General features: G+C 38.2%; 1 protein-coding gene across 1 annotated transcript in view; it reads left to right on the plus strand.

Moving 5' to 3' along the window:
- Positions 1-27,288, plus strand: part of bop1 (BOP1 ribosomal biogenesis factor) — an 82,121-nt gene that overhangs the window by 47,823 nt on the left and 7,010 nt on the right. Inside the window, exons 4-11 of the mRNA XM_079590450.1 lie at positions 11,679-11,833; positions 11,914-12,031; positions 14,076-14,177; positions 14,610-14,822; positions 17,123-17,284; positions 17,998-18,078; positions 18,511-18,580; positions 26,323-26,455. Coding sequence (XP_079446576.1) covers positions 11,679-11,833; positions 11,914-12,031; positions 14,076-14,177; positions 14,610-14,822; positions 17,123-17,284; positions 17,998-18,078; positions 18,511-18,580; positions 26,323-26,455 — 1,034 coding nt within the window. The remainder of the gene's footprint in view (positions 1-11,678; positions 11,834-11,913; positions 12,032-14,075; positions 14,178-14,609; positions 14,823-17,122; positions 17,285-17,997; positions 18,079-18,510; positions 18,581-26,322; positions 26,456-27,288) is intronic.

The raw sequence follows: 27,288 nt of genomic DNA on the forward strand, positions 1-27,288 counted from the left end.
TTATTCAATTATTTAACATTACCTGGGACTAAAACATGGGTGATAACTTGTGATTTTCTGCCAGCCAGACTGGCCCCAAACCGTTGCGTAAAAGATGAGCTGCAGATGTTTTTGAGCACATAGTGTGACATAGTATTGCAAATGAAAGCAGACTTCTTCTTTTTTAAACTCTTTTCGAGAATACGTATATATATTTTCCCTCGCACTTCCAGGATTCGGTCACGCAGCCGAGCGGGAATGCTTCACTTCCAGGCATGCGGTTCCCGCTCCAAAAACAACTTCCATTCAGTGCTCCCAAATGACAGCACGCTGGTGGGATGGTTTGCGCTCTGGCTTTGAGCGAAGGAGAAATGCGGAAAGAAGAGTAAAGCAGAAGAAAAATGAATGAGTTGCTGTAGCTGCGATTCTGCACCTTCATCAAGCAGCTCGGTCTTCTGCCACGATGGATTACGGCTCATCCTGACTCACACACGCAAGCCTGACCTGAATCACTCTTACTGACACTGGGAGGATGCAACTTTCTCCCATGAGCCCATTCTGCTCGACTTCAAACACCAATCCGAGCGTAGGCCTGACTCACTTTGGCAGCGCGGCGATCGGTGACGTAGCATTCTCAGCAAGCGTATAATTTCCATTCTGCGGAAAGACGGCGTGTCCCGTGTCATTATTCCAGTGTGTTTTGCTCCTGTTAGAGATTTTTCTGTTTTGTGTCAGGAGGCAATTCTCTGCGGCTTGGAGCCGTCTGCTGGAAATGGGCATTGAACACTTTGATGCATTTGGTAGCATTGAGCCGTCTGCTCTTTCCTTCTGTCTAGACGGCTTCAGGTTGAGAAAAGTGACTAGGAGTCATCTTTTTTTTTTAAATTCATTCGAGCTGAAGGAGCGGTGGGTTCCCTCATGACGTAATGACCTGTCAGACAGACCAAACCTCTCGGGATGCAGCGGTAACATTGAGAAGATATTGAGAAATTGAGAAGGTGTATGTATGTGTATGTGTGTGTGTGTGTGTATTAGTATGTTATCGCCAATGTTTTAGTCCCAGGTTATTTTAAATAAAAGAATAAGTACATAAATACATAGAAAATAAATCCGTAACTTAAATAAATAAGAAATAAGAGAAAATAAAAGTAAATTAGTTATTTTAAAAAACAAGCAAAAAAATGTATTTCTTTTGACTAAATACATTGAATGAATAAAAGAGTAAATGAATATGCACTTATATTTATTATATTTTAGATACGTTTATTTTTAAATTAAGATGGAAAAAGACATTTAATAAATTGAAAAAATATTTTATATAAATAATTGAAAGAGTATATGCACGTTTATTTGCATATTACATAGAATTACATATAACTGTAATCAAATCTAATTGTGTGTGTATATATATATATATATATATATATATATATATATATATATATATATATATATAATGTTCAATGCTGTAATTCCAAGGATGTTCCATAAGCCTGATTTTCAGATGTTTCTGGCCAATATGTTATGGCTAGTTGATTTTGAAAGTATTTCAGTTATTCACATCTCTAACCATAACACCCTAGCGTCACCCTAGTGTTTGGAGAACTTCAGTCCTGATAACCCTGTGTTGATTCAGATTCTTTCAGTCTCGATGGAGCCGTGGACGAGCTGTGTTGTTAAAGGGTAACTGTTGCCAAAATTTAACCTAGGCTCTTTTTGTTAATCTACCCGAGTCAAACTTTCGAAAACTTGCTGGAGTTCATGTGTAGAGCCCCTGGTGATACTTCAAGCACAGTTTCATGTTGTGTCGAGCCGCCTTAGTTTTAAAAATATCGATTTTGCTGCTACCATTGTAGTGCCCCTAGTATTCCTGAACTATAGGGTCAATCTTAAAAGTGGATTTTCCATTCTAATTGACCCTTCGCAGGGAGTTTGATTGACAGGTGATCTGACCAATCATACTTCGCCATCCCCCATTTTGTCCGATAAAGTAGTCAGGAGAGTTAGTAGATTAACATGGCAGGATTTGCGGAGTGTACTGACGCCTTTCCGCGGTTAAAACAACATTCCTTCTGATGTTCATTCATGTTTATTTGATGCTATAAATGAACTAGAAGGAAGAGATGATCGGTGCTTTAACTGAGGCGACACAGCGATCTGTCAGACACATTAAAAGAGCCACAAAACGCTATTTATTGTTTCAAATTCTTCTAAAAAATGACCAAATTTGAAAGGTGAGACTTTGTTTAATAAGTTTAATTACAAAAGTTAATGAAAAGTAACCTGGTCTGTCCTGTCTGCCAGCGTGTTGTCGGTGTCCTCTCTGCTCCGCGATGTATTTTCCACTTTGTGAGATCATGGTGTGGTGTGAGAGTGGCGTAGCTTGTCGGACATAGCAACAGTAACTAAGGGGGGCGGGTCTTTGCGAACAGTCAATTATGCTTTTACGTGAATGTTTGACTCGGGTATATTAACAAAAAGAGCCTAGGTCAAATTTTGTCGACAGTTACCCTTTAATTTGCTTGACGCACTCTTTTGTGCCACTTCCCTTCTTTTCCCCATCATATCCCGTCTTTTTAAAATTCCTATCAACAAAAGTATCAGGAACTCTTCAGCCTCATTTCCATTCATTCCACTGCACATTTATGCACTATCACACATCTTAGACCACACGGATCTGTTTTCCTAAGTCTTGGAAAATACACCATCACTTTTGAGAAGGTTCTTCTAACACGGCATATCTGTTCTGGCTTACCTCTGCATGAGGAAAACTACAGACTAGTTAAAATACACATTCTCCTTTATTCAAACAAACCGTTCTTGCGGAATTATTTTGAATACTGTTTGTTTTGCCATATTATTTTGACCTCATTACGAAAGATGAAGTCACAACTTTCGCAAATTCCATGCTGCATTTCCAAGGATGTTCCCGAAGCCAAGGAATTCCGCCACCGTGAGGCAAAGGTCAATCGTGTCGAGGAGCGGAAAATGTGAGCGATACTCCTGAAAGACAGACCTGCGGATTTTCCTTCGGCTCCTCTGACAGCACCACCAACCTTACTTTTACCCACAGCTCTGGCCGAGCGGATTGCGGATATCACGGAGAGGACTGCCTCTTTTACCCTGTTATTATTGGGGTATTTGAGGACTCCTGAACCTGTTTTGATGGATTAACCTGTCATGCAACTGCCACCACAGGTCTTGACGGGCCGATGCCTCTTTGGCCTGTGAACCCGAGGAACCCCACAGAGAGCTGCGTCCTTTCCAAAAGCAGGCCACCTGCTTGAGTCGTCCGTTTAATGATCAGACGCGTTCAATCATTCACCGCTGGAGCTCTCAGCAACCTGTGTCTGCACGCTGACTGACACCAAACCCACTGTTGCTGAGCTGCCTTAAAGGAAAAGTTCATGAAAATGTGTTGCTGCTGCTTCAAAAGCACCATAGACGTAGTCCAAGTGACTCTTCTGCAATGTTTCAAGTCTTCCTCAGGGATATTATCACGGACTACAATTAAATCTGTAATATTCCTTCATGTAGCAGTACTAAAATTACTAAAAATGAAATACAAATTAATAGAAACTATGTTGACATTTCATATACAAAAATGACAAACACAACGAAATTACTAAACCATTCAAATTAAAACAGAAAATACTAAGATCTAACATTGTAAAGTTACTTTTTTTTAGATAGATTTTTTTTTTTTGTCACATTTGTTAACATTAACTAACAATGAGCAATCAATTTTTAACCTTTTGTTAACCTTTGTTAAAAATGTTAATGTTTACAGTGCATTAACTTATGTTAACACACAACTTTTGATTTTATTAATGTATTGCTGAGATTTACACTGAGTAATAAATGTAGAATTATTGTTCATTGTTAGTTCATGTTAACTAATGTTAATGACACCTTATTGTAAAGTGTTCCCAAACACGATCTTGTACTAAAATAACACTGGTCTTCTGAAATTACACGATTATTTCTTGTGCAATTTCTTATATACTATATGTATATATATAATATTCTTATCAACCCAAAGCTTTGAAGTCTCATCTGTTTTTGTATTAATAATTGTTTGTGTTTTTTAGAACGAAAAGAACATGTTAAACCAATGTTTTGCCTCTTATACTTGGTATTTTATACATTAGTATAATAGAGAAATGTAAAATAAGTTTTAATCCCCTAAAGTATGTTTCTTGGGAATCAAACCCATGGCCTGTTGCCAGCAGTAATGCTTTAGTAGCAGAGCAGTTTTATTAAATCTAACTACACAGCATTCAGGTTTGCATCAGCGCTACACACAACATCGGTGCGGTTTAGTGAGCTTTGCTTCTCAGTGAGGTTTGTGGCTCTGTGTGGCCTAATTCTGCGGCTCTCCAGGGTCTCTCCGGCCCCTTTACGAGTGTCCCTCATGAAAATCTGGGGGGTCATGTTCACTCTGTGGCCTGTGAAACGTGTGAAATCAAGGGGCACCTCTGTGAGAGGCGGACCTGCTCTGTTTGATGTTGTCCTGTAAAGAATCCGTTTCATGGGTGAGGCATCTTAGCAGAGACATTGTAAAGCATAAACATTACCTCATCACGATCTGCACTTCCTTTTTTGTTTTGTTTTTATACTTAAAGCAGGGCTATGTAGTTTCGGGAATTTCTTCGATGTATTCTCGCTTTTTACTCGCAGGTTTCTCTATAGAGCGCCTCCTACAGCTTCGGAATAGATATTTGACAACAATGTCGAAAAACTTGTTGTCGACTCTCAGATACCAGAGGCTAGTAGATCAACGACATTAAAGCAGACGGGACATTCTTTACAACGTCTTCTACATTCGGGTTCGAACAGCGTGAGGGAGCACAAGAATGACATCATTTTAGCAGATTTTTTTTTTATGTAAAGCAATTCGTTACATCGTGAGACCTGATATCACACGATACTTCCTGACGCGGCGGCCCAAAGTTGCAAGGGTGGTTTTCCCGCTCACAGGCAATAGGGGGAAGCGAGACGACCACCATTCAACCCGCAAAAAGTAATATAACCATTCCAATGACTCCGAAGTTGTTCAGTTAAGTTGAAAAACCTGCATAGTTCACCTTTAGAGGGTTAGTTCACCCAAAAATAAAAATTCTGTCAGTAATTACTCTCCCTTATAATCTCCGTAAGACTTTCATTCATTTTCGGAACACAAATTAAGATATTTTTTATTAAATCTGAGAGCTGTCTCACTCCTCCATAGGCTTCTATGGGATCGAAACTTGCCATCCCAGAATATATATTCTGTGTTGTACATCAGCACGTCGGCTCACCATTGGCTGACGCTGGTCATGTGTGTGTGATGCGTGTGACGTACAACCCAGAAGCGCTGCGCTTTTACACTACGTGAACTCAGAGGCCCACACAGGAGAAAATCAATAGTCGGCTTTTTTTTTTTTTTTTTGCACAAAGTATTCTCGTTGCTTGATAAACTTATGGTTGAGCCACTGTAGTCACTTGGACTATTTTAAACATTGTCTTTACTAACTTTATGGGCCGGCAAGTTTAAATTACAATAGAAGCCTATGGAGGAGTGAGACAGCTCTCAGATTTAATCAAAAATATCAAAATATGTGTTCTGAAGATGAACGAAAGTCTCACGGGGTTGAAACAACATGAGGGAGAGTAATTACTGACAGAGTTTTCATTTTTGGGTGATCTAACCCTTTAAATACAAGATCTTGACCAAACATTGATGCACCTCTTGATGGAAATAAATGTTGTGGTGTGATTTCCATCCAGAGGTGCATCAATGTTTGGTCAAGATCTTGTATTGACAATGCAAGAGTCCAGCACTCTGCAAAGTCGCCTCCAGCACATCACAAAGACTTTCAATGAATTTAAGATCTGGACTCAGAGGTGAAAATGCTTCATGTTTCTCCCAGCCATTCTTTCACAACCTGAGCCTGATGAATCTTGACATTGTTATCCTGAATATGGCCATGATGTGTCTTCCTTTCCTACATGGTTGTTTAAGAAAAGAAACCTACACACTCCATCAATTAGGGTTAGAAGAACTGTTACCAAACATATAACATGCTAGAAACATCATAACCACTGCAATAATGATCCAATCATTGACTCTTAAGTATTTGCCTGTTTAAATCCAAACAGCGCCTTTTTTCTTTGGCTGACCAGTATATATTATATCTCACAAGCACTTCAGTACGTAAGAGGTACAGTAAAATGCTCCTGAAGCAGGTTTTTAAGTGTATGAGCCTTAAAAGTGGAGTATTGGAGTTTGATTAATGAAATAAGTCTCATGCCAATGATTAGATGGTAACACTGCATGCAGAAGCAAATATTATGTATATAGTTAAATAGTTCTATAGTTCATGTATATGGAGTTACTTCTGTTGCACAGCATAATCTAAAATATGTGCTTCCCATCAGCAGTGAAGTATGTACTTTCAGTGCGTAGGTGAAGTATGTGAATTGAGATTCAGCCAGTGACTCTTTTTTTCAACGCTGATAAATGTCACGAAGACTGTCCTCTAAAGCTCTGCGCATATATTTCTGGATTGACAGTCTGATTTCTCAGGTGGTTTACGAAGAGGGAATTTTTTCCACTTGTCTCTGGGAGTTTAATGATGTGGTGTGGAAATATCAGGCGTAGAGGTGCAGGCTGCCAGCAGTGAGGTTTCTGACCGTCTTCCCTCGAAGCACACACACACACACACACACACACACACAATCAGCAGTCGATCTCCCCTCGCCGTCCCCACCGCAGTCTGAACAGGAAGTTGATAAGAGCGTGTGGTAAAAGGGGCAGATTTTCAGGCTGTGGACTGACTGACACTTAATAAAGGCAGTGTTCAGTCGCTCAATTGAAAGCAGGTGAGCTGTGCGTCTGATGTTTTTCGTGTCCAGTTCTCTTGGACCGTCCCACTGAGAGAGCCCCCGTTTATTGCAATCTGTAGTAGGGCTGGGCGATATGAAAAAAAAAAACATATCTCTGTATTTTTTGGTTAAATCGCGATATGTAATATATATCTCTGTACTTCCTACGTTTTTCTGTTTGGATAAAGAAAATCTGTATTTTTATTTTATTGTCATCCTGCCCAATGATATCCTACAAACAATGTTCATATTGAAGGATATGGAAACAACTATAGTGAATGTAATGCAGGCTATGCAATATATTATGTGCAAAAATGTGGTTAAAATCACATTACATTCTAACATTGTAACATTACAATTAGGGATGGCCCGATACCACTTTTTCCAGGCCGAGTCCGATACCGATACTTTCATTTTTGGTACTTGCCGATACCGATACCGTAACTGATACCTGTATTTTTATTTTCAATTAATTTAATTCATGCATTTGTCATTTTTAAATGTATTGGTAGATAAACCAAAAGAATGTCAAATCATATTTGTTTATTAAATGTAAACTTAATTTGTTCATCAAATATATTTAATGCACTGCATATTCATTACTGTATAAATTAAATATAGATGGATCTTTTTGTGAAGTTACAAAAAAAGGTAGCCTATTTAGTCAAGAGATAATCCTTTGTCTGGTTAACATTAAAACACAGCAGCAGATTAATTCAACTGCTGCCCCTTTAAGACCGAACGCAAGGACCCCATTTGAATTATACTGTCTACGTTCACTTGACATATAATATACTTTGTTTACTAGGATACTCGCCAAGACAGGCGTTTTTACATAGTTTTGTGTGAATTCATCCTTACAAGCGCAATAGTGAAATAATTCCACTCAGTGTTCGCGCGCTGTCTGAGGCGATGGTTTTCGGGGCACGAGCTTTGGATGTTTGAAGTTCATGTAACTTCTTGACCTGCAAATGTCCTGTAATAATGTCGTTAAACATAAATAAGGTAACAGGTCATGTTTTACTTACATATACGATTTAGTTGTAATCCAAATATACGTGCCGAGTGAACGATCAGCAATCCAGAGCATTCAACAGAAGTGTGCGCTCTCTCTCTCTCTCTCTCTCTGGTCAGTTAATGTTAATAATAAGCTACATGCCTCGTTTTACTTTCTTTGCCATTGACATCCGACTGAACTACAAACTTTCCACTGACGTCTGATGCGCTCGACCAGCTCGCGCTTCGGTGCCGCGGCGCGCTCAATCCACTGCGCGTTTTTCTCTTATCAGCTCACGCACCACAGCTATATAGGCGTTACTATATTTTGTTTAATATTTCACTAATATGATACATTTACTTCATAGACAGCCTTCTTTTTTATCCCCATTATACTTTCTGTTGTCAGTGCTTCTTTGTCTGGACACAAACACTGTACACACGCTGCCTGGTATCGGTTGTTGGTATCGGGAAGCTTTTACGAGTACGAGTACGAGTACATGAGCTCAGTATCGGGCCGATACCCGATACTGGTATCGGTATCGGGCCATCCCTAATTACAATCTAAAAATAAAAATAATGCTTTTGTTTTTAAATTGACTAAAGGCTAAATTAAAAATGAACATGAAAATAAAAACAAAAGCACAAACTAATTATATTAGCCTGCATTTGATTACCCCATTATAATGGTCACTTTCATCAAAATATACTTGTAGGTTTAAAATTCCACACTTAGCACATTTATTGTCTCCAACAACAAATATTTTAGCAATATGTATATTTTTGTCAGAATTATTGCGATACTATTCGATTGTGCTCCGTCTGTTTGGCACGCGCCAGCGCTAATTCAAGGAAGCTTGAGTTTTAGCGGAGATTCACTTGCAGAAGCTCGTCCTCTCCTGACAGTGAAATAAATGGACATATTTGTTTGACTTTCTAACATTTACAGATGGAGAATATACCTGTGAAATGTAAGTTAAGCACTGAGGAAAGCACCACATCTCAATTGCATTCAACAGCGCAAGTATGTATCAGTCAGCAACAGTAACGTTATCTGCTGTTTTAAACCGGTTAACTATATCTTACTAGTTATTTTGAAGCCCTTAATATAACATGTTTAGGACACATTGTACTATGGACTTTCACTGCACAGCTCACACTGCGTCCTCCGCTGTTTTTCAGATGTGCTCGTATCAAACTACTGTATCGATATAAACGGTATTGCCTCTTCCATATCGTTACCAAAAAATATATTGATATATTGTACAAACTCAATATACGGCCCAGCCCTAATCTGTAATATTCAAAGACGTCATGAAATCCCAAATGAATTTTATTGAGCTTATTGTGCCCGATTCATAACTCAACCCACCATTTTGGGGGAAAACAATGTTATTTCCGACATTGTGAGTGTGAGCGACAACGACTGTTGAAATCCTGATCACGTCACTGTTCATTTGCATAAAGCCGAGCTCTTGAGAAGTTCAATGCAAATGAGCAGTGATGTTATCCGGGGACAGGTGTCTATGTGAATGAGGTTTAAATAAACTGCTTTTCATATTTTTTTCTGCTGACATAACTAAGGCAATCTATGCCTCGAATATAAATATAACTAATAATTATATTCTGGTCTAATTTGTTGCAATCAAATCGCAGTTAATACATTCAGGTTCAACCCTACATTATTGACTGCTGGATTTTCCCCCCCCCCGTTATATTAATATACAGTAGTGGCCAAAACTGATGATCTTCACCCTTTTTTTAAATATTATTTCAAATGTATTAAAGATTTTGTAAGCATATCACGTAGTTGTACTATTTTTAGTTAATACTAATTATAAATATTTGTTCTCAGATATTTTTTTGCCCTCTTTTATTGTGCGGACAAGCTTGAAAAAATTGAGAATATCATCTTTAAAGTTGTGCATTTATGTTCACAATTGTGCTGCACTCACTCACAAAAATACATGTTTTATATATTTGCGGTAGGAAATGTACAAAATATCATCATGGAACATGATCTTTACTTAATATCCTCATGATTTTTGGCATAAAAGAAAAATATACATTTTGCCTCATACAATATATTGTTGGCTATTGCCACAAATATACCCGTGCGACTCGTGACTGGTTTTGTGATCCAGGGTCACTAATTATAAATATTTGTTTTAGGATACTTTTTGCCCTTTTTTTTTTATTGTGCTGACAAGCTTGTAATCCTGCCCTTAACTTACAACATTTGGCTACAAATTGTCAAGATGGGAAGCTCAAACAAATGTGAAGCAATGTTTTGAAAGTTGGTTAGTTTTAGTTGATTTTACCCCGTTTAAATCACCAAAATACTAGTCTCAGTGCCAGAAGCACTTTAAGAGTCTCTCATGTTTTCATCTTTGAAACTGTGTGTGAAGATCCAGTGACGATCTGTAACGCCTCCGCAGAGGAAGTATCAGATTGGCAAGTCTTTGCTTCTGTCGTTCTTTTTTTTTTTTTTTTTTTTTTCGTCTTGGCACTGATTCCTTCAAACTGGCAAGGATGCCAATCGTGCCAGACAACACAAGCACTTCACCCGGCCAGACACTGAGATTACAGTGAATGCGTCTCGTAGACATTCAGATTAAATTACGATCAGAATGTCAGCCAATCAGACGCGAGCCTTTGAAGACGAGTGGGCGTGGCCTGCGCAGCTGCTGTCGGCTGTGTGTGAAAGCGTGACAGTTCTGCCCACTCCGACCTAATTGGATATGGTAGGGGTGTTTTTATTGAAATCACTCACAGGTGTAGGCCTCGCTTTAAAGTGGCGCTCGCAACCTCTGAGAACTTTCAGCTGTCTGCCGTTACCAGTGTGTGTTTGTGTGTGCGTCCTTCCCAGACAAAGAAATCTCTATTTTCAGACCAAAGCTCTGTTTGGTTTATTAGCTAGCAGTCCTAGTTGTGTGACGTTCTTGTGGCGTAATGTAAAGTGGTCGGGTTAGTGAGCTTGAGTACAGAGTTAAATTGGGCGGCTGGTTTTCTGCACCTGCAGGACTGATGCTTGCTTTAACCCTGTGACTGCGAGTAAAGCCGGTTGAGAGAATAGCAGAACTGGTTAGTGTGAGACGAGACTAGCAAAACAAGTCTACTAGTGGTGGGAAAACAACTGATGATACAATGGTATATTGATATCTGGATCCCAATATAGTAATATTGCTGCTCTTTATTGTAAAGTTATTCAAAACACTACTTTTACCTGCTTGTTTCTTATTCATCCGCATTGGACTTCACTGCTTTTCACAATTATATTCTGAGATTTTGGTTAAATATAAATGTCTATCGACTTTTATATTTTGTTGTATTATATTTGGGAATGTATTTTAATTATAAAATGTTATTTTATATTTGCTTACGATTCTTCCCTGTTTCTATTTTTTCAGTTTTTCCCCTTTTTCTTTAATATTATTAATACATTCATATATTTAAGATGGATTGGTGAAATGGGTACATGGAAGGAATACAATTCTTTATTGTATTATGTTTAATATAAATGTATATATTGTGTTTTATTATATTTGGTTGCAATTCTGAACATGAAAAATAAAATCCTGTGTATATATATATAACATTTTATTTCTCTGTTATATTTTTATATTGTTTAATATAATATTTCATATATTAATAGTAAATTAAAATTAATTAATGTAACAATCCAAGATTTCCAATGTAGTAATATTGATTTGATTATCAAACACTTTTTAATATTTCTCTGCCGGTATTAGAGCAACGAAACATATTCTCTGGTGTTGATCTGGTAGTTCTAGACTCTTGCTGATTTTTTTCCCACTTTCTCTGTGCATTCACAGGACATCCGTAACACAGTCGGCAACATCCCTATGGAGTGGTACAAGGACTATCCCCACATCGGATATAACCTGGACGGCAAGAAGATCTTTAAGCCAATCAGGAACAAAGATGAACTGGATGAGTTTCTCGACAAGATGGAGAATCCCGATTACTGGTGAGGAGCGTCTGCAACATCCATTTCAAGTCATTCAACCTCTATAATTGGTTATTCACTCATTCTCCTGTCGTTACTAGGCGTACTGTCCAAGACAAGATGACCGGCGCTGATATCCGTCTGTCGGATGAGCAGGTGGACCTCGTGCACCGTCTGCAGGAGGGCAAGTTCGGTGACGTCAACTTCAACGAATACGAGGTATTTCGATCTGGTTTTCCGCTCTGTTGGTGTTGATTCAACACAGATCTGACAGTAACAGAATTTGTCACCTTAACATCTGCAGTCTGGTCTGTGTAAACCTCTTAAAACAGCTTCTAGATAATAACCCCAGCGCACGATGGGGAAAAAATGAACCTCATTTACGAAGCCACACAAAGCCCAGCCCGAGTCTGCGCTCACCACCGACAAATGAAGCAGCGAAACATTAACATTAACACAAGCACAATTATCCGTCATAAGAAAAACAGCGCAGGAGGGAATGAGTCTGGATGGTGTCACGGCCGGCGTTTAGCGGCTTCACTTTACAAGCATCAGTGCTAATTGTGCATCGCCGTCTCTTCTGGCACAAACAGGAAGTGAGTCACTCCAGATTTGGGTCTGTCTGTGATCAGTTAGGCGACCTCAGACAGGCTTTAAAGACTGAGCGTGAAAAAGCCACCTGTCATCTGACTGGGACTTGTTGCGTCTGGTTGATAGGCCAGATGTTCTCATTTTCACATTGCTAAATTAAACCGAATACAAATTGTTTGGTTGTGTTCAGGGTGTGTGTGTGTGTATATATGCAGTATATGTGTGTGTATATATATATATATACACACACACACACACACAGTGCTTAGCATAAAACTGAATTAATCCCTTGGGGACTAATAAAGTTATCTGAACTGAACACACCCATGCTAAAGTTAACTAAAAAGAGGAATAAAAAAATCATCTTTTGGAAATTGATCTTAATGCCTTTATAAATAAATATGAGGAAAATATCACCCTTTAAGGACACCAATTTTCTTTGTGAATTAATAATGTATCGTAAATAAATAAATGTTCCTCCTTAAAATACAGGGTGCATAAGTCTCCTTAGCCTTTGGGATTTAAATATCATCCTCACACACCCTTCACCACACCTAGAGATCGGCATGGTTTTATTTCAGTTCGTCTAATATCTGGTTTGATTTGCATTGAGAGATGATCTTATGGAAAGTTCCCCATGCCAATCTCTGTGTGTATATATATATATGGGGTGTGGCCAGACGCTTGGCTCACGAGACGAGACATGAGATTGGGTTCACAAGAACTAGACGAGACAAGATTTTTGCACTGAATGTTTAAGAAATCCTCAATGACAAAATTAATAACTAAAAAAAATAGTCTGCAGGTGCATTTTGAAATATTTTAACTAATCAGCTTGTAATGAACGTCATTTCAGTTCTACTTTTAGTTTGAATTATAATATGCATTGAAAGATGGCAATATACAAGCACTGTAAACGGCTTGTCTCCTGTATGATTTCACATGAGTCTCTCCAGACCTTACTGTACATGAATTATGAGTTTACAGAACTTCTGATTGAGACTTTGTCTGACTTCCTAATTGAACTCCTCCTTTCCACAAATTGAACACAGAAATAAAAAGTATAAATAACATACTTAAGATTTTCTTAGTCTTAAGTGCAAGCAATAAGTGCAACCATAATCAAAGTACTCTCAAATATTAAAAGTGTCTCAGAGACGAGAGCTAAGAGCCGGTTACAACTACACAGCCCAGCCTGAGATAGGTTTGATACCAGGAGACAGGCTATTGAATGTAGCCTAATTTGCGCGCATCAGGGAATTCGCTTTTGAATTCGAGATAAGACATTTATCAGACGTTTCGGCTCTGTTGCGCAAGGAATCATCCGCCATTGTTTTATCATTCTCACCTTACTCTCGTCACGCGATCAGTATAGAAAATTGCTCTCTGCACACTTTTATTTATATAAATGTCAAAAAATCTAAAAGACCAAAGAAAATTCAAGGTCTCTTGGGGTCTTTTAAAACCAAGGGGGTTTTAGCGTGCTGTGTGTTAAGGTGCAGTTTGCACTTGTACTTTTTTTCCTTTCAAATGACTTTTAATTTCCTTTTTTTAAGTGTAAAACATTGGTTCCGCACCTTTAAACCCCCTTGGGATAATATTGATGTTTTTTTTTTTTACTTTGCCTAACTTCTCCTCTTTCTGATTCTTAATGTTTTGTTTGTTTTTCTAGCCTGCGGTCGACTTCTTCTCCAACGAAGTGATGATTCACCCCGTCACCAACAGGCCTCAGGACAAACGAAGCTTTATTCCATCGCTTATCGAGAAAGAGAAGGTAAGATTGGCTGTTCCTGTCACACCTTACGTTTTACGTTTATGGTGAAAGCGTATATTTACTGTGAAAAGGAAACGCATGAGAATAGTCATGTTTCGTCTGCTAACTGCTCCCAGCTGTGCTGCGTTACCAATAATGATTCCCACATAGTTTTTAAAGTGGAAAGAGGTCTGAAACTCCGGCATAATGGGGTTCTGAAATTGGAAATCAAACCTGCAAACGTTTTGGTAAAAATAAGATTCCCTCTTTAGATATTCCGGTCACTATATGTAATGCGTTTCCTGCAGTAAACCAGTAAAAACTGGCGACGTGTGCAACGAGTGTTTTGAGTAATGATCGTACACATGTGCTCTCAATCACGACAATGATGTGTTACTGTGTGTGTTTTTCTCTCTACTGTACCGTCACTGCATCCATCTCTCTCTCTACTAGGTCAGTAAGTTGGTCCATGCCATAAAGATGGGTTGGATCAAGCCACGCAGACCCAAGGAAACCACCCCGCAGTACTACGACCTGTGGGCCAAGGAGGACCCCAACAGCATTCTGGGACGCCACAAAATGCACGTCCCAGCGCCCAAGATGAAACTTCCTGGGCACGAGGAGTCATACAATCCTCCTCCAGAATACCTTATGTCAGAGGAAGAGGTGCGTTCACCTAAATATGACACATCTGTTGTTCACGGTGCTTTTTCATACAGCAACTATTTAAAAAGCGGACCATTAAAGTCGTCCGATGACATCAAACTTGGTGCAACATTTTCAGATAACTGAGCATTTTTATAATCGATAAATAAATTTTTTCAATTGCATTAATTTTTTTTTTTTTAAGGTCCCATGGCATGAAAATTTCACTGAGGTTTTTTTAACATTAATATGAGTTCCCCTATTCTGCCTATGGTCCCCCAGTGGCTAAAAATTTGTATAGGTGTGAACCAATCCTGCTCCGCTTTTGAGAAAATGAAAACTCAGATGGGCGAATCTGGGATCTTCCCTATATATGTCGTCATACGGGGAAAGGTTACCTCCCCTTTCTCTGCTTTGCCCGCAAAGAGAATTTGTCCCGTCCATGAGAAAATGAGCACAATATTGTTTTTTCCTCGAGAGACATCAGGCTTGCAAACGAGCGAAGCATGTTAGTTGCTCAGTGTTTGGATGTACAAATTTATTATTATTATACAAATTTATTTTTATTTTTTTTATCGAGCCTCTGAAGAACCAGTAATGTGAATTTCTGATGTGTAATTGTTCAAGTTCAGACAGATAATCTTTCTTTCAAAATCGTTCAGTACTGTTTGTGCATCAGTAAATCTAGCCAGTGTTTCTCTTTGTAGGATGAAAATAATCTTATTTAAACTGATTTAAAATATATACAGAAAGCGATACAGAACAATCCCTTTCCAATCGCCCAAGCTGTCAATCACACAGCGCGAGTTTATCTGGACACTTGCCAAAACTTTTTATGAAATCAATGACGCTGTTACACTGCACAACGAAGCTCTTACTGTATTTACCTCATGTTTGCATTGGTGAACGCATTAGAGTGCAGAAACTGCGTTGCAATGATAAGATCTTCATTCACGTGATCATTAGACTGTCATCTGCTCAATGCTCATCACTGCAACCTTTTATGTGAAGGGAATAGATCTACCGGTAAATACTTTAAAAACTTCTCACGATTCGTTATTCTCGAGAGCTAGTAAAAATGTATAACAGTTGTAATAGTAAAAGTTTTCGAGAGAGTTTCACATGTAATGCTGGCTATTTCATATGCATGTCACAGCAGCCAATCACAGCAATGGCTGTTTACACTGAGGTCTCACAGCAGCCAATCACAGCAGTGGGCGTTTACACTGAGGTCTCAAAGCAGCCAATCACAGCAGTGGGCGTTTACACTGAGGTCTCGCAGCAGCCAATCACAGCAGTGGGCGTTTACACTGAGGTCTCACAGCAGCCAATCACAGCAGTGGGCGTTTACACTGAGGTCTCACAGCAGCCAATCACAGCAGTGGGCATTTACACTGAGGTCTCACAGCAGCCAATCACAGCAGTGGGCGTTTACACTGAGGTCTCACAGCAGCCAATCACAGCAGTGGGCGTTTACACTGAGGTCTCACAGCAGCCAATCACAGCAGTGGGCGTTTACACTGAGGTCTCGCAGCAGCCAATCACAGCAGTGGGCGTTTACACTGAGGTCTCGCAGCAGCCAATCACAGCAGTGGGCGTTTACACTGAGGTCTCACAGCAGCCAATCACAGCAGTGGGAATTTACACTGATGTCTCACACAGACACGCCCCTTTAAACAGAGCGTTCAAATCAGAGGCTAAAATCAGGCTAGGAACCATTTCTTTTATATCTAAATTATGACAATTTTTGAACAAAAAAAACATACTAACATTATAAGGGCACCCCAGGAAACATTATAAAATAATAAAATAATCCATGCCATGGGACCTTTAAACAAAATAAATAAAAATACATTCCCTAGTGCAAATATGCACTAGGGAAAAACGTCTCTTATTAAACGCATAAAAGAAGATAATCAGTGAATAACGACTTAAATTTCAGTCTTTTCTTCACACAAACGTATCACATGACTTCAGGAGATTTGGAATAAGTCATATGCACGAGTTTAATGTTGAGTTTTTGGTAATGTGGAGCTTTTGGGACAGATTGAACTCTTCCTTTAAAATGTCACTGGCTAAATGCTGAGATGATTTCACACCTGTGTCTCCAACTCCATCTCCATTAGGCCTGTACAATTTGCCTATAAGTCATTTGCGTATGTTTTGCATGCTATACTTAACTCCGGGGGAACACGTGCATCCCCTCTGCAAGTTAATCTTTAGATACAACCAAATTTTGACCCCAATTTTGACTGCACCTGTTCTTTAGTCCGGCTTTTGTCAGAGTTGTCCTAAAGTTTGTTCTGTGTGTGTGTGTTTAGAGACTGGCATGGGAGCAGCAGGACCCCGAGGACAGGAAGTTGAGTTTTCTGCCGCAGAAGTTCGGCTGCTTACGGGCCGTTCCCGCGTACTCGCGCTTCATTCACGAGCGCTTCGAGCGCTGCCTCGACCTGTACCTGTGTCCCCGTCAGCGGAAGATGAGGGTGAGACGCCTCTGCATCCTGTCCCGTACAAATAAACTCTACTGGCCATATTTAAAAATCAACTGTGCACCATTGATGTCACCAAATGGAGCTATGAATGATGAAATCACCAACAATTTTTTTTTTATTCAGTCATAATTCATCTTCGATTAATTTTGTTCCACAGAGATTTACATGTCTGAATTGAGTTTTTGTTATATATATATAGTTATAAAGTTAAATAATTTAATAATATAAAATATTGTTTTATATTTTATATAAATAATTTAAAGTTTTATGGCATGATCAATATTAATTTATATATATTTGAAAAAAAATAATGAAATTACAAGAAATATTTAACTTTTAAATTTGTCCAATTTCATAATTTGTTAGGTTTTTTTTGTGATCAGAAATGCACTTCTTTGCACATTATTGTCTGCTAAATGCATAAATGTAAACTACACTTTAAAGTTTATTTTTTTCATAACTTTTTATCAAAAAGTAATAATTTCTTCCTTTCCAAAATGAGTTTTTTTTGGGGGGCATAAAGTTGTAAACATGTTAACCTATAATATATCAGTTTAACATTTCACAATCTAATTACATTGGTGTGATAAAACTGAGCTCTTCCTTTCATTATTTCTTGAATTTCAAGCATTACTTTTTTTTTTTTTTTTTTTTTTTTTTTTATGACAATATTGACCTGTTTTTTTCTTTTCTTTTTTGTCCAGGTGAATGTGAACCCAGAAGACCTGATTCCCAAACTTCCCAAACCCAAAGACCTGCAGCCCTTCCCAACCACACAGTCTCTGGTACGTCAGTGTTGAGCTGGACTGGGATCAGTTTTTACAGCTTGAGTCTGATGATGACAGCCCGAGGAACAGCTTGTAGATCAGAAACTCGACTAGACTTTATAATGGCAGGACAGTGAGCTTTGATTTTATTTAAACAGGAAACCGTATTACTTGCTGTACCGCGTGGGTGAAAAAGATCAGAAGACGAATATTTTTGTTGTTGAAACCTTAGCGCTTTCAGACAGCCGTGGCTGTAAAACTGCAGACATGAACCGGGGTTTGTCATTCTTTTGGACTGGATTATAGAAGAACAAAAAAAAGTAATAAATCACCCAAATATGTTTGCTGGTAATGGGGCTTATGTGAAATAATAGAGTCCTGAACGTGTCCTGGAATGATCTAGCTCTGTCTGCTTTTGTTCTCTGACGTGTGTGTGTGTGTGTCTGACAGGTGTACCGCGGACACACTAGTCTGGTCCGAAGCATCAGCGTTTCTCCCAGCGGACAGTGGCTTGTATCTGGTGAGTCTAGTCTCATCCTGATTTTATGCAGATATTGCTTCTGAAACTGTGATTATGAAAAGACGTTGTTGCAGCCGTGGCTCAGTGGTGCTTGAACGGTCTATGCAGGTTCCAGTTTAGCTTGCAACGTTCTCGGTCTCATCTCCCATCGATCTCCCTGTCCTATATATATACACACACAGATGTATTTAATACAGACATTTTCTATGAATATTTTTAATGAAACTTATATATAATCCTATATATAATAAATCAATTTATAATTCTAAAATAAATATAATTCTATAATAAAAATTTTGTATGAAATTCTATTATTAAAATTACTGTGCGTTTATCATAATGTAATAATTTGTTACTATTAATATAAATATTTTATGCAATGCATATATATACGTGTGTGTGTGTGTGTGTCTTTGTGAGGACAAGTTTGAGACCATTGGAGTGAGGACATTTCGGCCGGTCCTCACTTTCTGAGGCCCCTTTAAAGGCCTGTTTGAGGGTCAAGAAGGTTTTAGGGATATTTAGATTAACTCGACTGTAACCGTGAGTGTCCCGCGAGACATAAACATCAGTTATCGCCATCAAGTGGTCGGGAGTGTGCTAACGCTTCAGATTCAAATATTGAGCGGAAGTTACACGGTTGTGAAGTGTCTGAAAAAATAGTTCCACTATAGCAAAATAAACGGATTGGAATCATATATTGCGACGATATATTGTTTATAATCATCAATGAACACCACTAACCACTCGGTGAGTTTAACAGTTTTGTAAACAAACATTATTGGCTGTTTTAATGACATTTTAGGACATGGCCATTGACTCCAATGTTAAATGGGTCCATGGCCAATTCTATTATAGTCAAAAACTCGAGAGAGGAACCATTGTCAAAAAAATGTTGTCCACCACTCTTGTTCATCCAAAACAAACTACAATATAGACTCAAGGTGTTAAATACCGGAATTATCCTTTAACCCTTGTGTTATGTTGGATTTCTGTGTACACCCCTTATGGTTCGGGTCAAATTCACCCTAATTGGATACAATTCAATACAATTCCTCAAAAATGACACTATGAAAAACAACAAAGATTCAGGTACAAATTGTAAACTTTTAATATAAACATTTGTCAAACATTACAACAATAAAAAATATATGAACATATGATTTATGAAAATGTTTTTTAACCATTTTTTAAAACTGTTTTGTTTTGACAAAATTTTATTATTATTGATTAACAGTATACTGTTTTTTTTTTTTACGTTTTCATTTTCTTTTCTTTTTTTTTCTTTTTTTATGCTTAGAACACCGTAACTGATAAATTAAATTTAACTGTATAATGAAAATAATGTTTACTTTTCCTAAGTTGGCTCAACTTTTGTTTTGTAGACTCATTTCATAAAGTCAAGAAGTTACTTCTGACATGAGCACACAGCAAGTGTGTGTTTTCTGCATATTAATTTCTTGCACTTCACACACGGTGCTGGTTTTGCTCTCACACTTGGATGGGCACACCTCACATCACGAGTGCCCTGCCATACATAAAATAAATGTTTTTATTTTGTGTCTGTACAGTTTCTTTTGAATAGCTGTCTATGAGGGTCAAATTGACTATTAGTAATAATATGAACGTATAGTAATTTTGTTTGTATATGTCAAAACACATCAGCATGTTGAAACTTTGCATGCATGTTCATGATGATAAATGAGAAAAAGTCACAAAATATCAAGAAAAAAAACATAGGTTAACCAGTATTTCCAACAACTAGAAAATCGAAACGGGTCAAATTGACCCGCAACATAACACAAGGGTTAAGGTAAACTGCTAGAGATTGCATTGTCAATGAATGTCCTCATAAAGATGGATGTACAAGTGTGTGTGTGTGTGAGTGAAATGATTTATGATTAAAGCAGGATTGATTCAGGAATATATTTTAAGTGCGTCCCCTGCTCTGTATCTGAGGTGTTATTGGGCCGTTTGAGGTGAAGTCTGTCTGAGTGCTCTTACCTCAGCGGTGGCTAACAAGCTGCTGAAGCCATTCCTCCCTCGCCCGCCGTGACGTCAGAGCTCTGGCGCGGGGAGACGAGAGAGATGAGGATGGGCCTGCGGGTTCGGGCAGAGCCAGGATGAGCACTCAAATGTCCACATTCACTGGCGCTCCGCGACACGGATAAATCAATCACGGCCCACTCGTGACGGCTCTCCGTTTCCTCCCTCCTTGATGGATTTCAGTTGTGTTTTTATGGGGTTTGGCAGCCCTGCTTTATTGTTCGCTGCTTTGGGATTTGTTGTCGTGTCCGTTCTGAGTTATTTGTCATTTTGAATGCTGGACAAACACTTTCTAAATCTCGATTTTCCCCCAGTATAAGGAGAAAATGTGATTCTAGTTCTGTGAGAATAATGTGTCGTTATAAAAATATTTCATTCATAATGGAGGAAAGGTCTCTCTCGAGTGCAGTCTGTTGATCATTATCCGTATTTTAGGTTTGAGGTCCTTCAGATACATAAATGCACGCTATAATCCCGTGTATTCCCTCAGTAGGTCCGCCATCTGACTGCTATTAACTCGAGGGGGATATAAATTACTCGTACGAAGCGAGCAGAAAGCATCATTTTAATAACACAAGCAGTCAATTTCACTCAGGGTTACCAGTGGAAGCGGTGTGGCCAAATCCACAGGAACCAAATGATATTCGTACAGTATGAAAATGTGGTTGAATTTGCCCATGTGATTTGAATGAGGTGATCCAGGTAACAATACCGGCCTTTCAGACGCTGAATGGCAATGAGTTCCCAGAATGCATTGCAGCTGGCGTTTAAGTAAGGCAGATAAGCAGGGGAAAGAGTGTAAAACTAGCGATAGAAAGTGTGTAGATGGGGGCTGGTTGCAGTTTAGTGGCAATATCTGCTCAGCCGTCCATAACAAAGAACTTCATAAAGCGCTTATGCAAAACCACTACAGTGAGGGTTTGCTCTTTTGTCTAGCTATAAAATATATTAAAGCAGTAATAAAATGCCCTTTCCCACAGTAAAAAATGGCAGTTGACAACCTCCCAAGCATCGCAACCCTTCTCGCCCTGGGCCGGCCCAACTTTCCTTTGGTTTGTTTGGTGTGTGTGTGTTTAATAGAGATAATTTCTTCCATATCAATGGGTTGGGCGCTGATGACAAAGCACTAGTGAGTCTTTTGTCCCAGCTCTTTGTTCGCTCTCTGCATGCTGGGTTTTCCAATTTTGCATTTGCTGATTTGGGTTTTGCAAGTCGGAAAGTCTTATTGTGAAAAGATTGTACAGCCAATGGTTGTAAAAACAGGACTAATTTGTTATAAATGCCAGCAAATTTCAGGAAACGCCAGCAATTTTCTCTACAGATTTGTTTTTGTTCTTCGTTTACTGTATCAAGCATCACTAATACTAGTGCGTATACTTTAGTGTAAGCTAGTTCTTTAGGGTTAGTGATTTGATCAAATGTATTACCATACACTAACATTCAGCTTTTTTTTAGCCGTCTTCTGCTCATCAAAGCTGCATTTATTTGATCAAAAATACAATAAAAATAGCAATATTGTGACAAAGTATTAAAATAAAATAAAACAGTTTTCTATGTGAATATATATATATAGTCAAATCTAATGTATTCCTGTGATCAAAGCTAAATATTCAGCATCATTACTCCTTCAGTGTCACATGATCCTTCAGAAATCAGTATAATATGATTTGATGCTCAAGAAAAATTTCTGATTATCAATGTTGAAATCAATGTCGTGCTTTTTTTTTTGTTGCTTTTTTGCAGAATTCTTTGAATAGAAAGTTCAAAAGAACAGCATTTATTTGAAATATAATTAATTTGTAACAATATAAAAGTCTTAAATTGTATATTTCCTTGTGAACTAAAAGTATCTTACTGACCTCAAACATTTGCATGGAAATCGAAGTATTAAACTTGCTTATAACTTTGGCATGTAACTCGAACTGTACCTTAATAGTGTTCAGACGTACAGTTTTCACTCGAAAGACGATATAACAAGTGAAAATTCCCACATTGAAGAGACCAAATTTAGATGATGTAAAGATTTTTGTAATTTTTTTTCTAAAGACTTCAGAAATGCATCAATGATGAGAATCTTACAAGAATTTTGTTTACAGTCTTGCAAAAGAAAAACGCTGCAATTACAGCACGTGAAACCTACAGTTACAGTTTTTGCGCTGCAGTCTACGGCATGAGAGAGTGCGGTGAGGACGGCCTGAGGTTACACGACTGTGTACATATTTACGTTTACACAGCTCAGATCCTGGCCTGAGAGAGCCTCAAACGGGCATTCCTCACTAATGATGTGGCAAAACCAAGACGAGCGGTGACATTATAAACTGAAGCTTGACTGTCACTCAGGACACCGTGAACTCGCTGTGATCCGCATGTTCTGCTTTGATCAATGCAGACCTCCTTTCCTGGAAACTCATTTATTTGGGATATGAGTGTTTTGAACTGATTGATTTTAATTAATGAAGCTAAAAACACTAGAGGTCATCAGAGGTTGTGCATGGCAGTGATTTTACCATATTTATGGGGTCTCAAATATTTAGAAGTTGTGAGAGTGTGTCTGTTTAGTACACAAAATTTTATTTTTTATTTAAAACCATTGTAAAAGCAAAACTACTACTTTAGGCCTATTTATTATATTTAAATAGAAAAAAAAAGGTTAAATTTTTTTTAAATGGTGAGAATTAGAGACTTTCCCCCCTAAATGTTCAACAGTATATATATATATATATATATATATATATATATATATATATATATATATTATATATAATATATAGCATTATTATATACCGTTGAAAAATTGTGGTGAAAGTCTCCAATTCTCACCATTTAAAAAATATATATATCTTTTTTTTCTATTTAAATATAATTTCAAATGTAATTTATTCCTGTGATCAACTGAATTTTCAGCATCATTACTCCAGTCTTCAGTGTCACATGATCCTTCAGAAATCATAATATGATGATTTGCTGCTCAATAAATATTTGGTATTACCATCAATAGCTGTGTTTTATCAGTTTATTTAATTCTATAGCTATTTTTATGCACATTTTTGGATATCGCATTAAAAAAACACTGGATGGAAATGCCATGATGCACATCAATTCTATACCCCTAAAAAACATATTCACTCAATTGAGCTGAATACATTTTTGTATCAGATTAAAAGACATGTGCATGAACTACAATGAAAACACTTTTACAGAATAAATCCCTCGATGTGCAACAAAAAAAGTCATGTACTCAAGTACCGGTAGATGTGATTGGATAACTGGTCTAACCAGCGGACCAATCACATCGCACAGAATCTCAAATGTTGGTTTGTTGATTGTGAAATGCCTGAGCCAAAGTCTGTCATCAGAATGATTTTGTGTAATGACCTCCAAGAAGCGTCTCACGTGGTTGTGTTCCCGAACACAAGAGAATATGACAGCGTTCATTGCGTTTCGTCTTCATGCTCTGAGACGCAAGTCATTGCCCCGATCACAGCAATATCCATTTTTATTACAGATATTTTGCGCCAATTTCAAAGGAAGTTACAATTTTGTTCTCTTGAACACATGGGATGGAAACACTGCTTTATTCGCAAACTATAAATGTCTTTAATGTCACTTTTGAATGTCACCTTGGTAAATATAAGTTAATTTTTTTTAAGAAAACAAATCTTACACCTCTCTGTAATGAACACCCAGCGCTAAGTGAGATGTAACTGAGAAAAAGACAGATTGATGAAGAAATGTGGGGATTGAATGTCAGCATGAACATTGGGTGCATTTCATAAAGCTGGAGTTTAAAATAAAAATGAATCTCTTGGGCTCTGTCCAGAAACACAACTACAAATTAACGGAGCGGCTAAAAGAGATCAGAGTTGTTGGCGGGAGCCTTGCTCAGCCACAGGAAGTGCTTGTGCCCGAGATCCATACGCTCCCAAAAACACGCTACACAACACACACGACGCATCCTGGGAAGTGGATTCTTTTAAAGATCAGAAAGTGTGTTTATCACATGACCATTTAATTTTGTATAGACACAAAATTGCAATACAATGAAATCATAATTATGCTGTTTTGCCTAAATTAGTGTTGTTCTTTTACGATTTTAATCCGTTGTGAACCGTTTAAGCAAGCTTTCAGTCAGGTCGGGCTCCCTTCCCACTTTTGATGAGCAAATACCGATAAATTCAAGCCGTGTCCTATAATACTTATTTTTTCCTTCTTAAATATCCTATTAAACTCCAAAATGCCACGTTATTGAAGTAAAATGGGTTGCAAATGCTGTTTCTTGTTGACTTAAACGTCTCATTTCTGTCGTCCTTTGGGGCACATTACAGTCTCAAGTGCCATTACTGTCCTATAAAATGGACTTTTAACATTCATGCTGCTTTTCCCCTCCATAAAGGCAAATATTACCCTCATTTCCATCTTATTTATGGTCACAGTCCATACTTGAGCGTCTACAGGAAAGTCTCGGTGTCCCCTGCGTCTCACACACACACACACACATCGGCGTGTGTGTGCTCCAGACAGGCCTCTGACCGCCAGCGGGTGTCCGCCACAGAGCCCGTCCCTCCTGCTATATCTGTCGCCATACAGCTCAATACTTAAAAAGTGATTATGGCTTTTGGAGTTATTACACTCCACCCTCCGGGCCTGGCCCGTTTCCCCCGTGTTTTTTTCCTGCGTTTATGAAGCATGCAGGTATAAAAGTTAAAATGAGATTTTACGGCAGATTTCGATGTGTGGCTGATACGAGGATGGGGTTTCCCATCTCCAAAATGAAACCGAGCCGTTTGCTGTTAGATAAGATGATTTTTAAGTGAATTTAAAGATAAATAATGTGTCAAGTGTTATTAAATTGCATTATGCCATCCATAAAATAAATATATATTTTTTAGTGTTATAATTGTATCCCTTCATTACTTTAAGGATGGTAACATTTTGCAGTTTATAAAACGACATGATGCTTCTTAGAAAAGCAATTCAACATTGATTAAATTAAATTGAACTTTTCAATTATAAGTTGTTTACTTACTGGATTTTTTTTATTTCTTTTGAAAAGGGGATAGTTTTATTTTACAGCCCTGTTCTCTATGTACATACTTTATACAAAATTACAAAAACTGGGTAATAATTATTTACCCTGAACCTACCCCTAAACCTAACCTGAACCCTTGTAGTTACCTTATATTACCAGTCATTTCTTGGTAAGTACACTGTTAGTACTTGCAAGTACACATACTGTAAAATAGTGCAACCAAAACGGGTATATTAACTCATACAATGTTCTATTCATTATTAGTCATTTTACTCGTACTTAGTTAAGACGACCGTCTTAACAACAGTAGCGCACATATTTTAAAAACCTGACTTCTCTGTCTCTGTCACCTACAGTAATCTTGTATTATTACTGTTCACTCATGCCAAAGCGCTGCTGTATGTGTCATAGTGGTTGTGTTAGAGCGAGGATGAGTTATCCTCCATGTGTGCCGATGAGAGCGCAAAGTGCCATCGAGCTGACAGCGCTTTTGTTGTGCTTGAGACCACTGGGTCTTAGAGCTGTCAGCGTCCCGAACGTCGTGTCCACACATTTACACTGAATGCATTTCATTCCGAAACATTATAGAAAGCTGAATAGATCAGTAGATTTCAAACACATTTGTATATGTATGAATCAGTGTGTTTGTTTGCCCCCCTGACCTCAGGCTCTGATGACTGTACGGTGCGTTTCTGGGAGGTCAGTACGGCGCGCTGCCTGAAGACACTGGACGTGGGCGGAGCCGTGAAGGGCGTGGCCTGGAATCCCAATCCTGCCGTCTGTCTGGTCGCTGTCAGCTAGTAAGACACGCCTCCTTTTTCTCTGCGTCTGAAAGTTTATTTGATGCTCATCTGTATTTGTAACCTTCATTATGTGCAGTTTATTATTTTACAGCATTAGTTTGCATGGGTTTTAGAGCTGCAGTTAATTTGGTTAGCATCAGGAAAGGCCAATTATGAGAAGTGTTTCATTTCAGAATTTGAGTAACACATTTACAAAAACTGAATGTTCCTAGGGAGGAACATTTATTAGTATATAAATGAGTATTTGTTATTTAGCCAGCGATTCATATTAATCATTCGTTGGTTGGTTAATTAGATGGTTAGGAAGGTAAGTTAGATAAATAGTGTTAGATGCAATGCATAGATAAACATTATTATGTTGGTTGGTTGATTAGTTTGTTTAATAGATGTTAGATAAATAGCTAGGTAGGTTACATAAATGGTTTGGTCTGTCGGATGGACGGATAGATAGATGGATGGATGGATCAATAGATAGATAGATGGATGGATGGATCAATAGATAGATGGATGGATGGATCAATAGATAGATGGATGGATGGATGGATCAATAGATAGATGGATGGATGGATGGATCAATAGATAGATGGATGGATGGATAGATGGATGGATAAATAGATGGATAGATGGATGGATGGATGGATGGATCAATAGATAGATGGATGGATAGATAGATGGATGGATGGATGGGTCGATAGATAGATGGATGGATGGATGGATAAATAGATGGATGGATGGATAAATAGATGGATGGATGGATGGATGGATGGATCAATAGATAGATGGATGGATCAATAGATAGATGGATGGATCAATAGATAGATAGATGGATG

This window comes from Phoxinus phoxinus (assembly GCF_949152265.1).
Source record: "Phoxinus phoxinus genome assembly, chromosome: 19".
Classification (NCBI taxonomy): domain Eukaryota; kingdom Metazoa; phylum Chordata; class Actinopteri; order Cypriniformes; family Leuciscidae; genus Phoxinus; species Phoxinus phoxinus.